The sequence below is a fragment of the Tinamus guttatus genome, unplaced genomic scaffold (assembly GCF_059628265.1).
Source record: "Tinamus guttatus ecotype Peru unplaced genomic scaffold, ASM5962826v1 Tinamus_guttatus_pri_ptg000045l, whole genome shotgun sequence".
NCBI classification, from domain to species: Eukaryota; Metazoa; Chordata; class Aves; order Tinamiformes; family Tinamidae; genus Tinamus; species Tinamus guttatus.
The window spans coordinates 2,456,136-2,472,232 of NW_028288579.1; the positions used below are offsets into that span (position 1 = coordinate 2,456,136).

At 49.8% G+C, this 16,097-nt stretch overlaps 1 protein-coding gene across 1 annotated transcript in view; it reads right to left on the bottom strand.

Annotated features, from left to right (window-relative positions):
* Positions 1 to 9,048, bottom strand: part of RHBDL3 (rhomboid like 3) — a 50,401-nt gene extending 41,353 nt beyond the window's left edge. The window contains exons 1-2 of the mRNA XM_088537988.1: positions 8,929 to 9,048; positions 5,594 to 5,617 (exon numbers count right to left, since the gene is read on the bottom strand). Coding sequence (XP_088394114.1) covers positions 5,594 to 5,617; positions 8,929 to 9,048 — 144 coding nt within the window. The remainder of the gene's footprint in view (positions 1 to 5,593; positions 5,618 to 8,928) is intronic.
* Between the last annotated feature and the right edge of the window lie 7,049 nt (positions 9,049 to 16,097).

Sequence of the window (16,097 nt, forward strand, 5' to 3'; positions counted from 1 at the left end):
GCTGGTGTTCAGGGTAGAAGGTGCGTTATTAACTTGGGGAATTTCTACCATTCATCCTGCAGGAAGCAGAACTACCATTAATGACCTCCAGACAGTCTTCTTGCTGAACCAGCACTCCAGGGTGTCCTGGATGAAAGTCAAGTCTGTGGCGGAAGGCTTGGAGTGCTGGGAATGCTATCCATTCCCTTGCTACCTACTGAAAAGCCTTCCCCACTGCAAAAACACAGACTGACCTGGGGTAAAAGCCCAGGCACTACCTTGTGGGGTGAAATAGTCTCTGGGACATCATTTCACTGTTCAGTGCCTCAGTTTCCTCCCTCGACTGAAGGAAGGATAAATTCTCTGCCTCTTTTTCCTGGGGGCTGCTTTATTTGCAAAGAGCTTCTGGCAGCAAAGGGTGGATTATCCAGACAGCCACAGCAAAGCAGTCCCCTTCAGTAAGCACTGTTCCTCTCTCACCAGCCCATTCTTCCCTTCAAGTCCATCCACAGGGCAATGAATTTGAAGGGAATTTCACCCCCCCCAACCCCATAACCCAACGTGGAGGAGTCAGAGGGTTAATGCTGCATGACAAAGGTCAGCACAGTTTGGGAGGGAAGAAAAGGAAAGCTTTGTGGCCACAGACAGCAGCCCCATGCGCCCCCAATGCCACTTGAGAAATGCAAAGCAATGGTGCTGCTTGGAAGAAAAGGCCCGAGAGCCCTGCCTAAATCCCAGGGCTTTATGGCTCACAAAAGCCCGGCCCCTCGAGCCATTAATCGTGTGCTCCATGGCTGGCCCTCAAAGCAGCAGATGACACTTGCCCAGCTGCCAGCGCCGCCCCCCGCGCAAGGTAGCGGCGCCGGGGCAGGTGCTCGGCCCGTGCCCTCCGCTCGGGACTAAGCTGCTCTCCCTCCCTCTCTGCTGCCTTTCACGCCTGCCCGCAGCCCAGGCTGACAGCTGTAAACGAGATTAGAGCTCGGGGCACGGTGCAGACGCAGAGCCCGCTCCATGCGCTGCCGAGGGACGCTTGGAGCCTTTAAAGCGTCTCTCCCCTTTACAACAGGCAGCTCGGCCGAGGGGGAGGAGGGACAAGTTTCTTATCTTGCTCACAGAAGTGCCTAACAGAGCAGGCCAGGCAGACCCCGGGCTTAGGGCCCAGCTGCTAATGTGTTATCACCATGGACAGGCTTCCTACCAGCTCCTCTGAATTCTCTGGGCCACATTAGGAGAAAAAGTAACAAATCAATGATTATTCCTATTTCCAAGCCCCAAAACCTCCTCTCTGCAGCACAGGCGTATGTCTTAATGAGCACTAATCTGAAAGGACAGCAATAGCCCCAAATCCAGGCAAAGACTTGGAAACAGCACATGACCCTGTGCTCAAATCCCCCTTCCACGCTGCTAGTCTCACAGCCACAGTTTCCCATTCTTCACCTAGCAGTTTCTCATTTTCCTCCTCTAGGGAGCCACACAAAACAGCAGGGAAAGACAAGGAGTTTGTCAAGCAAGCAGTAAAATCTGCAGGCACAAACCACCAACAGGAGCTCAGCAAGACCTGGTGAGGTCTTCCAGGCACAGCCAGCAGGGTTATCCAGTAACAAGAGCCAGGGAAACTTTTTAAACTGACATTTATTCCAGTAAACAAACTGGAATTTCTTTTATAACGTGGGAAATAGCTGGTCCTTCCTATGTTAAAGGCTACCCAGAGAAAAGCGACACAATTAACATAAAAGATCATTGAGTTCAGAATGATTCCCTTTCCCAGTTACCACCAACCATGATCATAGTTGGCCTGGTTTTATAGAGTGCTTTTCAATTTCAACCAAGCATGAACCAGCCCTGGATTTAAGAAGCCTGTGAGGTCTCCATCAAGCATATTTTAATGCTTTACAGGGGAGAGGCAAAGCGGGTTCAGCTGCACCCGCTGCTGGTACTGTCAGCAACTCAACTCCTCCTCTGTCCAGGGTATCTCCACAGCCTCGGTTCTGAGCTTAAGTTTTCCATTATCTGCCTACACAGCCAGAGTAACTTGGCATCTTTCTGCATTGCCCATAAATTCTGTTCATCTGTTGCCATCACACCCACACACAAGGCTCAGGAAAAAAAATCCAGGACTCCTAAAGCAGCTGCAGTAAAAACACAGCCTGGACTGACAGCCACAGCCCATGGGCTCAAAGTGCAGGGCGAGTGAGCGGGGTCTCATGGATGAGCTTCACATGTGTCTATTTAAAACAAGTTTGTTGTCATGGCTACAGGGTATGGGTGACAAGCGAGAACTCAGATGAGGGCTGATAATGTTAATTCACCCTTGAAAGCTCAGCAGCCATGGGGATGGGACAAATGGAGAACATGGTATAAGCACTTGCCCCCTAACAAGGCTCAGAGCCGCCTGCTGACAAACATCGTGCTCCGAGATGCCCCCTTCACCCACATGGGCTGATTAGTAGTGATTAGTCATCTCTAAAGCAGGGACACTGGGGACGCAGAGGCAAAGAAGGGCACCCAAGGCCTCAGAAGGACACAGCAAAGCAGGAGAGCTCCTCAGGAGCCCAGCCTCCAGACAAGTGGCTCCAACCTGGGCAGCAGGATCTCCTCTGCTCTGCACACAGGGGAACCAGTACAGGACATTTTTAGCACAGCAGTGAGAAACATCTCTAGGAGCTGTTCCTGGGACTGCACCACTTCTAAGTCTAGATTAACCTCAAAGCCAGAAGTTATTGGGTCTGCAAAGAGCAAATGAAGAAAAGCCATGTGATTAGGGAGGGATGGAGCGGGGCAGTGTCTCACTCGGAGCCTGGACTCCGCTCGGAGACAACGGGGAGCACTCAGCAACCGCGCGCGCTCCGCAAAGGCACCAGATGCAGAGCTAATGTGCGTGTGGGTGGAGGGTGTTTATGAGCACAATAAATAAATGTATGAATCCTATAAAAGTTCCCATATAAAAGTGAGTTAGAGCTGCCCGAGAGCCATGGCCCTGCAATAAAATCCCCATCTTGTAAGCAGGGTATGAGGCAGCAGCTACTGCAACCTCCTGGCTGCTGCACTGAAGAAGTGCCTGGTTGAAGCCCTCACTCACGCAATTCACAAGTTTTGGTACGCTAGGGCGTCTTTGACTTCACTACCCTGAAGGCGGTTCTGGATCTACTTTTTTCACCAATGTTCTTTCTTTTGCTTGTTAAAAGAAGTAGTGTCCCAGTGGCTACAGATATTGGCTCAAAGTCAGTGATGGTTTCCAGCACAAAAGATTAGAGATGGATCAAAACAAATAGGAAAAAAAAAAAAACTCCAAAAAGGATCATCAGTTGTTAAACCTCCTGCCTGGCAACCCACTCTCCCCACCCAAACAAACAAACACACACTCTTAAAGCTGGTAGGGCGTCTAAACAGCAACAAAAACGCATTAATCATAATTTCATCCCAATCTTTCTTTTATAGGCAAGGACGAGTAAGGGTGCCGACTCCTCCCTTGCTGGGTCTCTTGCTATGCCCCAACCATACCAGCAGCTGTGACCTGAGCCTGTGGTTTCCGAACTGCTCTAACGCCTTCTGCAGGACCCCTCTCTGCAGGGTGCTGGGCAGAGGCCCACGTGTCTCAGCGGAGAAGGGGAACATCCAGCTTCATCCCAGACCCTCAGGCTTACACAAGCACAAAGCACGTGAATCTTTGGCCACCCAAATCCGTGCTAAGCAGACGCAGGGCCAGTCAGTACCTCCCAAGGAAAGAGCTACAACTCTTCCAGGTTCAACACACAAACTCTTTAGTCATTGAGACTGTCCTCATGTTTCACACGGATGCCAATCGGAGCTTAACAAAACACCCCCTCTCCTACCAGCACAAGGTTGCTGGAAGTAGCAACCTTGTTCCATGGCAAATAACATCTCGCAGTTTGTTGCAGGGCTAATTGCGCTGCAGATACAACACTAAGGAAGACGTCAGCTCTCTGGCTTTGCCCACAGGCAACAAGGGCTTTATTGATTTACTTAGGACTTGCAACTGGTTTTCACAGGTTGCATTCTCTTTGATAATAAAGCCTCACAAACAAGGCTTAAGTTTCAACTGCAGCCCTAATTGAAACATGGCTAATTATTGGAGGCCTGGCTTTGCAGTCCATTCCCTTCTCTCTGGGGTAACGTTCTGTAAATCCAATGGTCAGACTCCACCCCTGCCCTTCCCCTTTAAAAAAAAAAAAAAAAAAAAAAAAAAAAAGAAGGCATTTCTACTATGCAGGCAAGCCCAGGGGGAAATTACCCATGCCTCCTTTGAGCCTGAGGTAGCTACTGGCCAAGAGCCCTCATCTCACAAGGACTCAAAAGCTGCTTGTAGGATCAGAATTCATGCTGGCTGAAACAAGCACTCAGTCCAGATTGCGAGCAGTTTCTCTTGCATTCCCCCTCTGAGGGGCAGCATTCCTTATGAGTCCCAGCAAATTCCAATGCGCTCTGCAGTTCCAGTGTGAGCAACCATTGCACTAAGCTAGATGCCAACTGCCGCTTTGCCTGGCTGTACAACGAGGAAAGGTACCGCAGTCCAGACAGGTGGATTAACAGCTGGTCACAGATACCCATGCATAAAAGAGCACAGTCTAGTTATTAACTGAGTGACAGCAGGACCGCCAGGGTACAGAGGACACCCTTCCCTGGGGACTGCAGCGCAGCCTTCGCCTCGGCAGCTCGGCCATGCGCAGGAGCCGAGTTATCGCCTCATAAAGCGGGGACAAAATCCCATCCGAGCTCCAGTGTGGCCGGAGCGACGCCAGCTTCAGAGTAAGTGCTCACTCACAGAAGGGTGACATTTACACACACACACACACACAACAGCACAAAAGTTTCTGACGTAAGAGAGCAGCGCAAATCAACCCTGCAAAAATCCTTCCATTTATAGCTGCTTTCAGCCAGGTAGATGGAAGGAACACCACAGAGCACGCATGCCAGTTAAAGCAGCTAGGAGCACAATTTACAAACGGGAATCCACAACCCAAACTCTAAGCTCATGTAACTCGGAGCACAACATGCCAGTTTCACACAGCCTCAGGTCTGACCCAAGGTGTTCACCGGATACAACCACAGTCTTTGGTACAGAAGCAGGTACTGCATTAATTCCATATATGCCAAAAAGTAACAGGTCCTGACCTAGAACAAACTGATGTAATCCTACAGAAGTCAGTTTACTAGCTGGGGAGACATTTAAGAATATATATATATATATATATATATATATATATATATATAAATAAATAAATAAAATAAAAATGCTGTGCTGGATTCAGAGGTCCTAGTTTGTCTGCCTCAAAGAGCACAAGATGCTTTAAGCCCTTGAGCAAGAGAAATGCAACCAGCAGCAGCCAAGCACCTGCTAGAACACCTGGGCTCAGAGCCTGCGCCAGGAAGGTGGTCAGGCTGGGCCCACTCCTGTCCCCAGCTGCTCTGAGCACAAGATCAAAGACAGGACCAAAAGCAGTAATGACAATCAGGACTTGTACTTGCTGTTCCCAGGATGCTGGGGTACATTACTCTTAAGCAATAAATTAAAAGCAGGGAAATCCTAATATAAGGGAAGGAAGTTAGATCTTTGCTCACAAGACAGGAGATAATACATCAGTTGTTCACATACCTGATCAAATAGAGCCTTCCAGTGCTGAGAGGCAATGCATAAGGGAAGAAAAAGAAGAAAAAGAAGGTATAAGGGCAACAACATTAACATGCAGTAAACAGCAGAAGTATATCCTATATAATAGAAAAAAAAAAACAAATGATTTAGTGCCATTTCCAACATCCTTCTTCATCCCAGAATCACCTACCCTTCCAGTAGTGGAGGCAGAGGAATCCACCAACCACAGGAAGGACAATTTTAATTTATAAATCCAAATTAGGATGAACTCACAACATTCATGTGTTAATTCTGTTTTCTTCCGCTTTGCCTACTTGCAGGCAAGCAAGGAATAAAACGCTTTTTCTTCCACAGGGATCAGGAAAGCTTGGTGCGTGCTGAGTGGAGGGAGGGGATGGCAATGTTTTTTTTTCAGATCACTTTCGGAGGTCCTGTGGCCCAACACTGACCCACACACTATGAGCGAAAAAGTGGGGCTGATCAAAGCCTTGTCTGCTGCCTGCTCCTAACTCCAGCAAGGACTTGCTGCAAGGCCTTTGCTAGCGCACCAGCTTTCCAAGCCTCTTGTAACTGCATCTGAAAAATTAGGATAATTCCTCTAGCACAAGGCGGAGGAGGGAGAGACTGAAGAAACCCATGGGTTTACCCCACAACTCCCCTTCCAGCAGATCTGCCTCAGAAGCTGTGTATAGAAACTACCCAAGAAGCCATGAACACTCCACTAGACCTTGTCACTTGGGAACGGAAAGACCAGGTGACAATGGGAAGCCCAATGCCAATGCCTCCTGCCCCATGTGGCTGGCTCACCCTTCCCACCCCCAAACAGGGGAAACTCTGAACTGAAGAGCTCGAGCCTCTCTCCTGTCACATGGATTTGGGGTCTCCTGAGGAGAGAGTGACTGCCGTAGGACGACGGAGTGGTAACCACTGCCCACGCATTCCCAGCTCTCCTCGCTGAAGCGCTGCTCAGAGCAACACAGCTTCTCATTCACCTTTCCAAAAAGGTAAGTGAGAAAAATAACAAACAACAGACAAGCAAACTCCCTCACCGTGCTGCTCTATGCACAGCAGAGCTCTGCTCAGAGTCTTATCTAGTCCTCAAAGAATATTCCATTCCACATGGTGGGCAGATCTAAAACAGAATCAACTGGAGAGATATTGGCTTACATAAAAGGCCACTGAATTTTATTTAATCAGTTAAGTTGTTGGCTCCCCTCATCCCATTCTCCTGGTCATTTATAAACTCCCATTTATCATCACAAGTTTGCCCAGCACTTAACCCAGAACATTTGGGAACTGCCTGAATCATGGCTTTGTCGAATGCTGCTCTGAGCTGGAATGACATTGCAGCAGAGCTGCTGTGTCAAGCCTGGGACAGCCAAACCTCCACAACGTCACAGCTTAGCACTTAACAACACATAAAGAACTGACTCTGTGTCAGCTCTCCCTGGGCAAGCCTAAAAGCTGACGTCAAGCCTTCAGATATAATAATAATAGAAAATCAGAAAGTCCAGTCAGGTCTCAGGCAGGCACGCTCCTGGCACAGAGCGGTCTGCACGGGCAGAGATGCACTCTGTAGCCCACTTGTCCCAGCAGGAAACCCTCGGCTGTGGAAAAGGAGGGAACTTGCACCCTTCCTGCTCTCCTGACTTGCAGATGATCTGTGATACCTCAGGCTTCTGCCACATCTTCTATTGCCGGGTCCCAGCAGCTTCCCATAACCACTGCAACTGCAGACCCAGCTTCAGTCTGTTGGTTGCAGAGAACAACAGCCAAATAGCAGCGCAGACCCCAGTGGAAGGAATAGCACAACACCAGGAGCTGGATCAGGCCCAGGCCGTCCTACCTCAAGGTCACGCAGAAAGGCAGTAGCACAAGGACGCGACGCTGGGTTTCACCCAGACAAGCTCCCTCTCTTTCTCCTATCTCAGCAGCCCCATCCTGCCAGGCTCTCAGCACTTACTGCTTCTGCCAGGCCCTGGCAGGATCAGATTGCTAATGGCTGCATCCTTGTAGAGGCTGGAGCAGCTCCAACGAGCCCACGTGCATCACAACAGGAAAGCTTTCTTGTAGACCATCAGAAAAGCACAGTATTTGTCAGGGAAGAAAAGATCACAGTCTTAGGTAAAAAAGGAGGAGGATTCAGAAACCTGAACTGTTAAAGGTCCTGGAAAGCTGTTCTTTCCCAAAGAAACCTACGCAAGCTCCAGTTAGGAGTGCCGGCAATGGTACAGTAGAGGTCAAACTGCACCACGTATTCCCTCTGGGATTTACAGCCCTCAGGAATAAGTCTGGCAATGCAGTTCTAGCAAGTAGCTGCACTTCCTCTGCTCTCCTCTGGGAGGCAAATCCAACACAAGCCGAATTCTAGGTTATTCAGAAGGAAGTCTTGGGGGAAAAAGGAGGGTATGGTTTGAAATCAGGTGTGAGCACTGCCCTAAGCAGCCCCAGCGCCGTCACAAAAGCAGAGGGCAAAGGGATGAGCTATGCTGGAGCTTTGGACTGGAAATGTTCCTTTCATGTTGGCGCAAGATCCCTTACGGAGCCCACTTCTGAAAGACATTTAATGTCACTACCTCTGTTCCAGCCGACTCACTCTTCCTAGGCAGGAAGGGACCCTGCAGGCTGGACAGGCACCTGGCACAGTCCTCCTCCCAGTAGAGTTCCCCAGGCAGGACACGAGGAGCAGCCCTGGGGTGCGCAGACCCTGCAGGACCACGCTCGCTCCATGACGGGCAGATGCACAGAGAGCTCCTGCAGCTCCTGGCGCCGGGACCGGCACATGCGGAGCTCCCAGCTCGGCCCCGCAGCACGGGGATCAGCGCTCGCAGGACCGCTCGCTGATCCCCTAGGCTGGAGAAGGAGAGGCAGAAGTTATCCCATCCTCAGGTGGAGGGAGCAAAGGGACTACCAGCCCTGCTGAGCCGGGGAAAAAAAACTTCCTCGGCCGTTTGTCACTTGGGAGCCGGAGAAGGAAGAGGTTCCCGAGAGCGGGACTCCTGCAGACCTGTCATCGCTTGGGACTCGGGAAGGGCTCTCTGCCCGCAGGAAGCGCCTCGGGAGGAGCCACCAGCCCCTCTCCCGCCGCCGGAGAAGCCCCCGCACGCAGCCCCGACCCGGCGCGTGCCCGGCCGGGGACAGCGGCTGCGGCGGGGCCGCGGGGAGCCCGAGCCGGCGGCCAGAGGGCGGTGGGGACGGAGCCGGTGCCGCTCGCTCGCCCCACAGGGTCACCGCTCCTATCCCCCCCTCCCATCCCAGACTTTACTTATAAATAGCTTGAGCCGATTAGCGCGGCTCGGGGGGGAAAGCGGGGAAGACCCGGCGCAGAGGGGACTTACATCCTCCGCGGCCATGGGCAGGACATCCTCGGAGCCCAGCACCTCGATTTCCTCCGCTGCGGAGCTGGCGGCCACAGCAGGGGAAGAGCTGGCGTGAGGCTCCGGCAGCCTCTCTCCCATGCTTGGAGACGGTCCCCCCTCCCAGCGCCCGCCTCCCCCCGCTTCCCCCCAGATCCTTACAGAAATTAAAGCGAGCCGCTGCCTGGCAAACTTTCAAGCGGCGCCGAGCGGGGCTCCCGCAGCGCGCGGGGCTCCTCCGCGCAGGGCACGGCCGCCGAGCGCGGGGCAGGTGCCCCCCACGCACAAACACATCCCTCCCTCCCGGCTCCCGCTCGCCCGGGTCGCCGCCCGGCTGAGCCCCCCGCCCGGGCCCGGCGCCTCCCCCGCCGCGGGGGGGACACGGACACGGCGGAGCTGCAGCGGCCGGGACTGCGGCGCGGAGCGGCGGCGGGAGCCCCGCTCGCCCCCGCGGCCATCGCCGCCCCCCGGTCCGAGCGGGGCGGGCGGGTGTCCCCCGCGCCCGCTGCTCTTCGGGAACGGACCTCCTGCCCCGCGGAGAGCTGCACAGCCCCTTTTGTGTTCCCTGGTCTGCAGCCCTTCATCCCTACCCCTGTGTACCCGGCGGGGCTGTCCTCTTAACCACCTGGAGCCCGGGTTAGGAACTCGGGGAAGCCCTGACGGAAAGGCAGAATCCAGCAATTTCAGCTCTTCCAAGCGAGCACAGAAGTGGCAGGGAGGGCAAGCGGAGGCCTCTGCCCTCTGCTTCCCTGACACCAGGGCTGAGAGCCCCACGTGGCTCCGAGCGGCACCTCCAGCCGGGCCACCCTGGTCTGCGCGTTCAGACGCCCAGCCGCGCCTCAGCCACGAGGACAGAGCGGAGCTAAATTCCCACAGATTTGTCAAAAACAAACCAACAAAACAGACAGACCCCTTCTAGGGGAGGATAGGATCCTACACGTACATGCAGCAGAAGGGCACTTCAGGAGAGGCTTTCTTTCCAGGCCCTGCTTCCCAGGAGCTCCGCATTGCTCATCTGCGTTGATCCGGGTTGGGTTTGTCCCACACGGCGCTGGTTAGTCCGGCCAGCCACACTCCAAGCCCCCAGCAAAAACCCTGGGGAGCAGCAGCGAAGGGGGCAGCATCCTTCAGGATACAGACCCCAGCAGATGGGTCGAGGCCACTGTCACTGCCAGCACTAGCTTCTTAGATGCTAAAAGACTAAAAGGGATCAGTGCCGGCCTCTTTGCACGTGCCCGTGTTAACTACACTTGCCTACGGGCAGGTATCCGCATCTCAACCTGTAGCACTGCCTCTAACGTAAGGTTCATACCAAGGGCTCAAGTATCATCCCACGCAGCAGCCAAGAAAACAGTTATTACAGAGATAAGTTATTTTTGATTAAAAACAAACCTCATCAAAACTTCAAAACAGATGGATAAGCAAAAATATGCTATGACAACAGAAAGAAATAGCAATTATTTAAAGATGTCCTTAGGGAGGAGAGCTTTTAAAGCAAAGAGAGAATGAATGAGCCAATCTCCAGGGGCTACAGGTTGCACACAGCTGGGGACTGCCGTGTCAGGAGCTCACTATCACTTCTGATCCCAGGTGCCACGAGGGAAATACTAACCACGAAATCTAACATTAATGCAATAAACAAGAGTCCTGAAAAAAACTTCTTACCTTAACACCAAACGCCCATTATACTGGAAAACAGCTGCAGAACTATACATCCATTTTGCTTCTTTAAGGAATCTTTTTACTAGTGATAGCAAAAAGCTTTTTTTTTTTTTTTTTTCTTCCCTTTCACCTCCTCTCAGGGAATATCTCTGTGCATTGCACATATGAGCTACTGCTGTGCTATAATTGTCACAGAAAGGAAATTAACAGGATTCTAATGAGGAGCTTTGTTGCAGACAAGTTATCATCTTGCAAGGCTGAGAACCTCTTAATATAGACTATCGTTTCTCCCCACTGCAAACCCTGGTAACTCTACCTTGGCAAACAGTTAATTGCTAGAGAAACAGGGATCTGAGGGCCACCACAGAGCACACAGAGCACAGATGGACTTCAGAAGCAACTTGGAGAGGAAAAACTTGAGATAATAAACTCCAATCCATCTTCACATTCATTCATGTGGGCAACCTTTTCTATGCCTGCAAAGAAAATACAGCTATAGGTTCTTCCTGCATGGGAAGTGGCTAAAAAGGTCAGCTCATGAATTTGCAACAAAAAACCCTCAGCATAGGGACCCAGCCAACATCTGTCACCCAAACCTCCTAGAGCAAATCAGAGCAGTTCACTCATAGGTCCTTTTTCCACACAGGGCAGCCCCCCAAGAGCTTTTACAACCCTGCCCAGCTCTCACGATTGGAAACAACTGCAGAGCCCCTCGTAAGGGCCCAAGGGCAGCATCAGAGCTCAGACAGAGCCAACCTGGGAAGGCAACAACTCTGGAACCAAAATGGAAACCTAAAGCACTGCATGCAAACATAACCCTAGCAAGACGTTAGACAGCAAATTAAGACTGGTTCATGCCTCTTCAACTATACTCTTAGGGAAAAAAATTCTTTAAAGACCACAGAGTTTACAGCATTATACCTAAAAGGCAGTTGCAAAGAGCTTTTTCAGTAACATTAATAAGCTTTGTGGCTAGAACAATATAGGCTCACATTTTAGGATTACCATGAATCAGACTATATGTGCTACTTTTGGCTTCTCCCTGATTCATAATTCCTTTCCCTTTTGCAGGGATGTCAATGCTTTACCTCCTAAAGAAGAGAAATAGTAGGAGAAAATGAGATCCGATCTCATGCCTGACTTCCAACATACGCTGAAGGACTCTCATCCTCATCCTCCATACTCTCTACATTACACTAACAACTTTTTCAAGCCCCCCACTGAAAAGTTTCCAGCACAGACTCTTTATTTCCACCTGCTGCTCTGTTCTGCCCAGTAGATGTTAGTGGCAGCAGCTGATTCTAATAATCTCTTTGGTCCTAGCTAGGGAAGATAATTAAATCTCCCATTAACCCTTTTTTGAACAGTTAGAGACCATAAGGGGGAGTATCAGGTCAATCCTACACTGCTTAAGAGGAGTCTCTGCTCTTTTTTAGCTGTCACCTGATAAGATCACAGCAGACATTGGTAGATTCATTCCAAATTAAAAGAGTTGTTTGAAATTGAGAGCCATTAATAACTCAAGGTTAATTTCCAACATAAAACCAAGTCATGCTTACAATTAATCCTGGATTGACAAGTTTCCAGACAGGAGGTCAAAGCTGAGGGGTGAGGGATGCATCTCTGAGGGAGCTGAAGCAAGTTCTCTGTCCTCTCAGTGACTTTGCACCAAGGCCAGCCAATTCACACATCAGAATGAACAGGAGGAGAAGATGCAGCCTGGTTTTGGAAAACAGAGCGGAAGAATTTGTCAGGAAACAGTGTCTGTATCAGAGGAAAGAACAAATTAGGCTACTGTGGGGAGGGAGTGAATGCAGAATTGACTGAACTGCCTCTTCTTCTCCCCACCAACTAGCCCTCAACTACAGCAGTACAACTTCAGGACTTCTTTGCATGCTCTATGGGTAGGTTCCTTTTCTCTCACAGTGACTTATTATCCTCGCAGGACCCAGAACTCTTGGCAAGTGGCACACTGAAGTTTGCAACTCTCACCTTGGTGGCAGAACTATGCAGATTTTCACAGAGATCCTGAGCCAGCTGCCCAAATGCAGCAACAGCAGTTCTAGCTATCAAGACTCCTGTGTTCCCTTTCGAGCTTTCGGTCGAAGCAATGTCCTCTCCCTAAGCTGATGAAGGTGTCCGGGTTGCATAGCAATCCACGTTGTTCTTCATCTATACACTGGCCCTTGTGCCCTTCTCCAGCGACACGATCGCTTGTCCGCTCATTTGGAACATAACTAAAGGTTTTATTTCATGTAAAATTCTCAGATTTATATTGTGCATATCCCCAAGATGACATTTCATTTCCAGTTACTAAGGAGATCTGTTCATTAAAAATCTAGGTAAGACTTGAGTTTAAAGTTCTGTCACTGTTCACTGGCTCTGAGTTCCCTCCATCATTCTCCTGTTACTGAAGTATAACAACACACTAACATCATTACTTGTATGGATTTTCAGGGAATGGGAATGGATTTTACTAAATTCCTTTCTATATTATAATGTAGTCTGCCATTGAAGCCCTTCTACAGGCATACAGGAAGAGTTTAAGATATTGTTGTCCCAAATATGCATCTGTCTATACTACTATTGGGAAAAATACATGATTTTAAACTAGTTAGAGTTAAAAGGAAAAGTAACTTTCCGAGTTTCTGTGCTTGAAATCATATACTTAGAAAAAAAGAATTAATTTCTTTTTATAACCTGTGAAATATTCATGACTGAATTAGTATTAAGGCTTTAAATAAAAATTTCAAGAGCACTTAAAGGAATCAAAGCTAACCAGGATTTATCTCCTGTGAGGATAAGGATCTCACACGCGGCTCTCAAAAGCAGGACTTGGGCTCCCAAGTCACTGAGGTGTCCTTAAACTTTACCAGACAGCTGTACAGATGATTCACCCCAGAAAGCCAGGTTATCCCCCTTGTCCTGCTGAGTGCTCCCAGCTCGTGGCTTACCAAGGCCACGTCCAAGTGTTTAGTTGAAAGGGGAACCCTCATGTTGACCAGCAGCTGGACTGCAGCACTTCATGGTCTACAGATCCTTCACCAACTTAGTCCTGGAGGAAAGACAGGCAAGAACTTCATGCATATGAATAAGAAATGAGATACGCTTCACTTGTGCTGTAACAGCGGAGACTTTGTGAGCTTTAGGAAACACTTGGCTGCAAGAGGAGGCTAAAGGGAATTTGCTGCCTGCTGGCAGGAGCAGCACAGGTGTTATCGAACACATGGGAGGCTCCAGGAGCGGGGAATCCAAGAGCTTGGTGGGAAGCCGCAGGGTATATCGTGTTTCACGCACTGATTGCCACACCGAGGCACGTCAAGCGCACGACACATTTAGCACTGCTGCCACAAGTGACATGACAAGCCACTGGCTTCTGCACAGACCGACCAAGACATGACCTGGGCAACTCCACAGCACGAGCTGTATCATCCTGGGGTTTCCCATGGGTCACTGTATCTGGAGACAACACCAAACTTTTAAACAAACGTCAGTATCTACCTGATGCATTTAAAATGGCCAGACTCTAATTGCTCCAAGCATTGTGCTCTGTGCACACTTCAGTTCTTCAGCAGAGTTTTCCAACACATCTCCCCATCTGAAGCCATAGAGCAGGATGGGCTGTAAATCCCAAGGGGATCCCTGAGGGATATTGCAAAGTTGCCACACGCCCTGCAAAAATGGTATTTTTACCCCTTGGAAAGGAAGGTTACAAAGAGGTAGAAGTTTAGCACTTGCCCTAGTGCAGATCTGCAAGGTCTGTTTTTTCCCCATGAGCTCAGTTTGTGCAACACAAACGTGTGCTCTGCCCTCGGACCAGAACCGATGCCACGTGGAAAGAGCTCGTGGCACTTGGTGTAGCTGGCTCACCAAGACTAGCATTCAAGAGCAAACAGAGCTGCAAAACCGTGAGATTAGCATAAAAATAATAATATTACAGAAAAAGTCGCCTCAGGATGGTCCATGGATGGCCCGGGCCGGGCGGGGGAGCCGCTCCCTCAGCGCGGGGCCGCCTGAGGCGAGCGGCGGCCTGAGGCGGCTCCCGCGCGAGGCGGGAAGGGCGCGAGGCGCCGGCCCCGCGCGCCCCCCGGCGGCCGCGGCTCCCGCTCCCTCAGGGCCTCGTCTCGGCGGCCTCAGCTCAAAGGAGGCGGCCCGGGAAAACGGAGGCGGATTTCCCACTCCCGCCACTCCCAGCGAGGCTCCAGGGCAAGACCCTGTTAGAATAACGGCGGTGTTCAGCTTTGGCTGCATCGGAAAAGACTCCCTCCGGCATCTACAGCCTCCACTCATGCTTCCTTCTCTACCCTCAACTAATTACTAGTGATTGCACCCAAGAGCTAACGGCCTTGGTGTAATGTGCCCTGTCTCAGAAGTCACCAGAAGTCAGGGCCAGTCAGACAGGCAGCAATTTGTTCTCCTGTGCAGGAGATTGAAGCCAGAAAAAGCAGGTCACTATTACAAGAAGATGTTTTCCTCTTAGCACAGAAACGAACATTATTTTGTACTAGTTGTTGGACACTAAGTATTTAAGTATGTTTAACCACGACAGGTATATTCACTTGTGAACATGCTTTCCCAAAGTAGCAGTGCTCCCTTAGCCCTAAGAGCAGCCCTCTACGAAAGGCGACAGCTTCAGCACAGGAGCTGGGCCTGAAAAGCCTGTGACGTCCTGGCCGGGGCAGCCGCACCACAGCCAGAGCGGGGCGAGCAGGAGGCGAGCGGCACCGCTTTGCAGAAAAACAGAGCAAGGAAGCTTCGATACCCTCTTTGGAAGGGCCCCTGGAAAAGTCAAAGAAACAGCATCTTTAACCTGCAACCACTTATTCTCACTGACATCACAGAAAGTTTCATAAAAATCATCTTTGAAGACAGAGGAAAGGGGAAAGTAAAGCTGAGAGACACACACAGTACAGAGTTATTTTATTGAAATACCTGAAAAGGCCAGCGATGGAAAAATAGGTTTGTCATGAGGAATAATGTTAGATTTACTTCATCATTAAAAAAGCTGTGTCTACAGGTAATCTAGCCAGTTACAGAATGCACTGTGAACCATGCAACTAATTTACTACAGTAGAATAGGCACTGTGTACTACTTAGGTCTAGCTCATACACAGCTTAACAAGTATGATTTACAGATGTGAGAAATTAAACACTTTCTGAGTTATAAACATTTACAATATATAAATCTCATCTGATTCATCAGGGTTATAAAATGCAACATAGTGGAAAATGAAAAAAATAGAATTACACACAGCATATGAAGTTGGTCTGGCAGTTTTCGAAGTTTCCTTTTTTCGTTTTAAAAGAAGTCTTAGACTGTTAAACATTTCACTGGTCATATAACATACAAAATCGTAGGCCAAGTCAGCCACAGTGACCTTTATCTTGAAATACATAGTTCAGTGGGTAAACTGTTTTTTTTTTTTTTTAGTTAAAAAATAGATAAAGAAAAAAAAAATCAAAAATTCTGCCTGATACAGATTGTAGTC